This window comes from Pleuronectes platessa, chromosome 3, assembly GCF_947347685.1.
Source record: "Pleuronectes platessa chromosome 3, fPlePla1.1, whole genome shotgun sequence".
Lineage (NCBI taxonomy): Eukaryota > Metazoa > Chordata > Actinopteri > Pleuronectiformes > Pleuronectidae > Pleuronectes > Pleuronectes platessa.
Window position 1 is genome coordinate 16,768,126 of NC_070628.1, and position 6,369 is coordinate 16,774,494.

Genomic DNA, 6,369 nt, shown 5'->3' on the forward strand with positions numbered 1-6,369 from the left:
ATATATATATATCATTATATGGCAGAGAGAGATTGTACATTTTAAACAAGGCAGAGGACTTACCTTTGTCACCGCTCCACGTTTGAAACGCAGTTCATCCTTTCCTCTCTCATTAAACTTCACTTTTGCTGAGGCCTCCATGGAGAAAAACCTACAAGCATCTTGAATAAATAAGAAAATGGAGGAAGGATGTTGATTTTGAAGTTAAAATCAGCCGTTCTTGTTTGAACAATACTGTGAAATCCCCTGGTGTCAGTTAAATCTCCCTCACTCAGGCTCCTGCAGATGGAAAACTTATCAGACAGTTAGGAGCCAAATCAGGTAACTGTGGGGGGGGGGGGGGGACAAACTGTCATGTGATCATATCTCCTGCAGCCAATTACAACACACGTCCTCATTATTTAGCCAATGGCTTAAGAGGGAAAGACCTCAATAAATTAAATGCCTTATGTGTGTGTTTCAGGTATTCCTGTTGTGGTGGGGACCTAAATCTGTTTACATAGTCACATTATGGGGACCCGTCTTTCTTATGTTCCCATCATGTAAAATCTATATATTTTAAGATGAAGATGATTTAAAGTCATGTTTAGGTTAAAATAAAGGTTATGCAAGCAGTAACTATGGTTAAGATTAGAGTAAGCCTCTAGGAAATCAATGTGTGTCAATAAATTGTCCGCTGCATTCATGGAGACACAAGTGTGTGCCTGTGTGTGTGTGTGTTTGTTTACATTACATTGGTCAGCATGTGTATCTCACAGCTTATCTCACGTTGAACTTTGCATTGGACACACTACTTCAAAAAAAGCTGAGCAATGATCTATAGGTCCATGTCAGAAAGGAGCGCACTGCAGAGATGTTGCCCGGTAACTGTCCTTAAGCCTCAGTTAGAGAAATGATCAGTGGAGAGAGAGTTAGGCTTGTTTGCTGGTGACAAACAGAGCAGCAGTGAATCAGGCTGGTTTAGTGACCTAAATGAAGCTTGAAATAATAACAATTATAAATTAAAAAAAAATTATATTCCCACATTAGAGTTAATGTTTTGAATTTTTCTGTGATGGAGTTATAATTGTCGGGTTCTTCATGGCTCTGCTTTGATGAGAGAATACAGTAATCGGTGGAGATGGCAGTGCAAACATAATAACATCATTTTTTGATTATTCATGTCTCCTGCAGCATTACAATCACTGCGCGGGAGTGTTGCATCAATTTCCGTCCTCCGCTCACAAAATTAAATCGCACAAGCTGTCGGTAAAAGTTATATCACTAGAAGGTCAAGAACACGAGGAAGACTTGATTAGCATGAAGACATCAGAGATGTTCAATGTACCTTTACTACATAAGTTCAATGTACAGGATCACATTTATGGATTGCACTTGTGGTAAGAAGCAACTAAAATGACAGAAACCATCTTTTAGAATGAATGATTTAATTTGAACTTTTTAGTTTGGTTCACTTGCCATTGTTACATGTAGAAACAGTCGAGGACCCAAATGCAGACACAAGGCTCGAGATAATGTCGGTCGAACAGAAAACATAATTTAATCCAAGAGATTCACAGACTTTGTAGTTGATTAGCTGGCACGGCAAACTCAAAACTCACAGGCAGTGAGGCAGGAAAGACTTGGAAGGAGGAACACTGCAGAAACAAACAGGACTGACTTGGAACCAAAGAACAGACCAAAGGGAAACAGGAACTACAAAGGGGAGGCAGGGCTCATTGAACTCAAGTGAAACACATGAAATGTCAAAACATCACATGGAACACGTCAGAGACGGGATGTAAAACAAAAGAGACACAAAACTGAAAGTGCAAAGAAAACCCTAGAAATCCAATAATAAGGTCCATACAACAGAAAGTCTTTCAAACAGCTCCCACTCTTAAGTAATACGCCCCCTCTGTTGGTCTGCTGTATTATATACCTTGAATTTGAACTTATTATCTACCTAGTTATTCGTATATTTATACATTTGACCTTTGCATGCCATCAGACTGCATATATCCCCGCCTATGGGTTGGATTGGATTTTAAAAGCACTCTGATATTGAGCATCTTTCCACTTCCAGTTGAGCCTCCCTCATTTACATTTTGGTGGGGATCAAGGCACCATCCTCATCATGCATGCCACTTAGCTCTGTATGTGTTCCTGTCGTGTCCTGTGAGCGCTATACCTCCGGCAGCTTTCAGGGCCGGATCCCACCCTGGGGGCCCAACAGCCCCGGGCACCAGATCAGCCTGGCTTGTCTCGCCTTTTTCCTCTTTCCCCACATAACCCGTTTCTTAGCCTAATTCTGGAGGTTGGGAAAATCACTCAAATTGAAATGCATAAAAATATTTTTTTAATAAACAACTGGAGAGGGAGAAGAGGCTTCTCTGCTGTTTCACTCTGACCCACTCACTCTGTTGGGGTCTGAGTCCTGCAGTATGTGGGGAGGCTAAGTGGAGGGAGGACGGGGACATGAATCTGGGTGTCCTGCGGGACATCCTCACTCCATAAGGTCAAGGCTATAAATGGTCCTCACAAAGAATCTGTACCAGTACACACACACACACACACACACACACACACATACCTTTTTCCAGTGAATTGAATTAATTATCATATTTAGCTAATTAATCTGGAGAATTCAGCCATGACTGACTCCAGAAATGTGTGAGGACTTCAAATGAGGGGCAGTGAGACCACCTAGAGGTTTGTTGCTGGAAACGAGCTGGTGTGGGGGGTGTAAAGAAAAGGTTCCAGCTGCCGACATGTCAACAGCAGAGAGGTGGATAGATTCGTTTGTTGCCAAGTGGGAACAACCTGTTGCTCCTATACGCAAGGAAACGCAGGCTTATATGGCACCAGTTCATAAAGAACCATTTCTGCTGTACTTCTATTCATTGCTGGGTTGTTTCTTAATAGAAACTCACCCAGGAACAAACTGTACCGCAAAAATAAGATCTGGATTAAATATCTCCGAGGCAGATTTTGAATAAAATTCAGCTCCTGGCTTAAATGATTGGATTTTTTTTTTTTTCAAGCAGCTTGAGTGAAGGCTGCAGCAGAGTCGGAGAGAGAGAGAGAGAGAGAGAGAGAGAGAGAGAGAGAGAGAGAGAGAGAGAGAGAGAGAGAGAGAGAAAGAGAGAGAGAGAGAGAGAGAGAGAGAGAGAGAGAGAGCCATGCACAGAGAAGATGCTCTCACTACAGGAGCAGCTTCATCATCAACGAGGGAGCAGAAACTATTCATCTGCTCACAATGATTACTTCTCACTGACTGAACATCAAGAACATCTGGAATTAAAGAGTGAGAGAAGTGGATTCCTGTTGCTGCAGCTCCAGATGTGTTTCACTTGAAAAGCAGGCACCTCAGAACTTGGATACACCTGTTTTTTATTTTTACCCATGGATTTCCATAACGATTCCAATTTTTCGGTCGCACACACTAATTCAACAACACCAGGTAAGATGAGCAAAGAGTTATTTACTTATTTGTCATGAGCATCATAACTTCATTCAGCCCGTCATCAGGTGTATTCACTTTTTCTTCTATGACCTGAAATCTCTTATTTTGTAATCATGCAAACTGCTATAGCTGATCACAATTTCAGTTGTGTGTTTGATGAGACATATGAACTATGACTTGCCCTCATCACATCAATTTGAACTATGCCACTGCAGAAATGCACATTCACAAGTCTTAGAAAATGACAGAGCGACTGAGTGGGTTGAGTGATATCATTTATACATGATGTGACTTCTGTGTTAGAAATTCTACTTTATATCAAAGCTATTTTAGGCCTATTCTTATGAATAATTATATTTCCCCCCAACATCATCTGTTATTAAACTGAATTGCTTTGGGGGAGACACACCCACACTCACACACCCACACACCCACACACCCACACACACACACACACACACACACACACACACACACACACACACACACACACACACACACACACACACACACACACACACACACACACACACACACACTCACACAGAGATCAACTGAAATTCAATTAGTGTGTCTTGCTGACAGGTGCTTGTTACACTGATAACAGACCTTCATTTGAAACGATTACTGACCAGTATATTGATATTTCTCTGCTGCTCTTGTTCATAAATTGAAATGATGACTGCTTGAAGCTATACAATCATACATAAGTGCTATTTGATTCTGCATCATTGTTTTGATCTGCCCCCGCCTCTTCTCGTCTCCAGCTGCAGATGGGGCCCTTCATTACAGTGCCATCCTCCCCGTCATATTCGGCATCATCTGTTTTCTTGGTATCTTTGGGAACTGCATCGTTATGTACACCATCATAAAGAAGACCAAGTGCCGCGCCAAGCAGTCTGTTCCGGACATCTTTATCTTAAACGTGTCCATTGTTGATCTCCTCTTTCTCCTTGGGATGCCATTCCTCATCCACCAGTTGCTGGGAAATGGCAGCTGGCACTTCGGAGCCACGATGTGTACAGTCATCACTGCGGTCGACTCCAACAGCCAGATTGTCAGTACTTATATCCTCACTGCCATGACCCTCGACCGTTACCTGGCTACGGTCCATCCAATCCGCTTCAACTATGTCCGCACGCCCTGTGTGGCAGCGCTGGTCATCGTTATCGTGTGGGGTCTGTCCTTCATCACCATTATCCCCGTGTGGATGTACGCGGGCCTGATGCAGCTTCCAGACGGACTGGTGGCCTGTGCGCTCCTCCTGCCTAACCCAATCACCGACACATACTGGTTTACACTTTACCAGTTCTTTTTGGCCTTCGCCATGCCCCTGTTTATAATCTGCCTGGTGTTCTTCAAGATGCTCCAACACATGTCCAGCAGTGTGGCACCGCTGCCTCCACGGAGTCTGAGGATGCGCACCAGGAAGGTGACCCGGATGGCAGTGGCCATCTGCCTTGCCTTCTTCATCTGCTGGGCTCCTTACTACATCCTCCAGCTGGTCCACCTCGGGGTGCAGAAGCCAACCCTCGCGTTCTCCTATGCGTACAACATAGCCATCAGCATGGGCTATGCTAACAGTTGCATCAACCCATTTCTCTACATCATCCTCAGTGAGACCTTCAAGAGGCAGTTCATCCGAGCGGTACGTCCGGTCAACAGAAAGTTCCGCGTGAACCCGAGCACCACGGATGGCGGCAGCGTGAGCATGAGAATGGTCCCCGAGGGGGATCAGCAGAAGCCCGCCCCTCAGGAGATGATTCCATCCAATGTAGCGCCACAATGAATAAGAATCAGAGGCAAAGAATCAAAGAATGACTTCATCACCATTTATCTGCTGCATCAATAAGTTTGGATATTGGACATTAGCGACAGTCACAAACAATAATGTGAGAACACCAACTCCAATCAGACATTTTGTTTAAACAGCCTGTTAGATATTTCTCTGCACAAACCAGATAAATATTTCTGTTTCCGATTATTCATACATTTTGACAGTGTGTTTGAGCTACTGACTGGGCGTTGACACGTTTTAGTGATTAAAACCTGGAAATACGAAACATTCTCAATAACATGGAGCTCATACTCATGAAATCCATCATTTCAATCTCTACAAACCTTGAGTTGCATGTACAACCCTGGCTGCATTCATCCCCTTTCCATATTGTCTGATTGAAACTTCCTTATCCAAACCACTCAGCGAGTTGGAGGGGAAAGAGGCTGAGCAGCTTTTCAGAGCCGAGCACTTTGCAGCGTGTGTTTCTTTAGTAACCTCACAGGTCATTGTTCTCTATGAGCTCCATATGTTCCTACTGTCTGGCTCCTGGTCTCTGTGAGTTCATTAAGCAGGTGCAGGAGCTCGAGCAAGAGCACAACTATGTCCCGGAGGAGATATTCTGTGCTGCCATTACTTCATTTCAAACCACCCACAGGGAATCCAGACATTTTCACATGAAGTCATATCTTTCCTATGACTTTAATTGGCCTTTTGTTTATTCTGAACACTACGGGTCAGGCTTTAATAGCTAATTGTGTTTGTTTTCTTTATCCACGAAAAGCAGTGATCCTTTCCTTTAATGAAACAAAGAGAAAATGTTTTAAAATAGTAGCTACACCTAAAAACCAAAAGGTAATGGCTAAGTGACCATGTGAAGAGAGTTAAATGTTTTAAAACAGTTGCTGTTCACACAAACATTGATATCAGCTCCTCATGCAGCACCTGTAAACAGAAGTGAGTTGTGATTGGTGGGTCGAAAAGCAACACCTTGCTCAATAACGAGGCAGCAGTTCCTTTCAATTACTGCTTTCAATGTGAAACCTCATTCATGCATGAGCATGTTCTGTGAATGTTGAAGTTATACCATTTTTTTGTATGTATATATGATGGTATATTTATATTTGGAAAAGCTTGTTTATGTCAT

At 43.0% G+C, this 6,369-nt stretch overlaps 1 protein-coding gene across 1 annotated transcript; it reads left to right on the top strand.

Moving 5' to 3' along the window:
• The first annotated feature begins 3,384 nt into the window (after window positions 1-3,384).
• mchr1a (melanin-concentrating hormone receptor 1a) lies at window positions 3,385-5,234 on the top strand. Its single transcript, XM_053419355.1, has 2 exons — window positions 3,385-3,442; window positions 4,213-5,234. Exons 1-2 carry the CDS (start codon window positions 3,385-3,387, stop codon window positions 5,232-5,234), a joined length of 1,080 nt encoding a protein of 359 aa, XP_053275330.1.
• The last annotated feature ends 1,135 nt before the right edge of the window (window positions 5,235-6,369 follow it).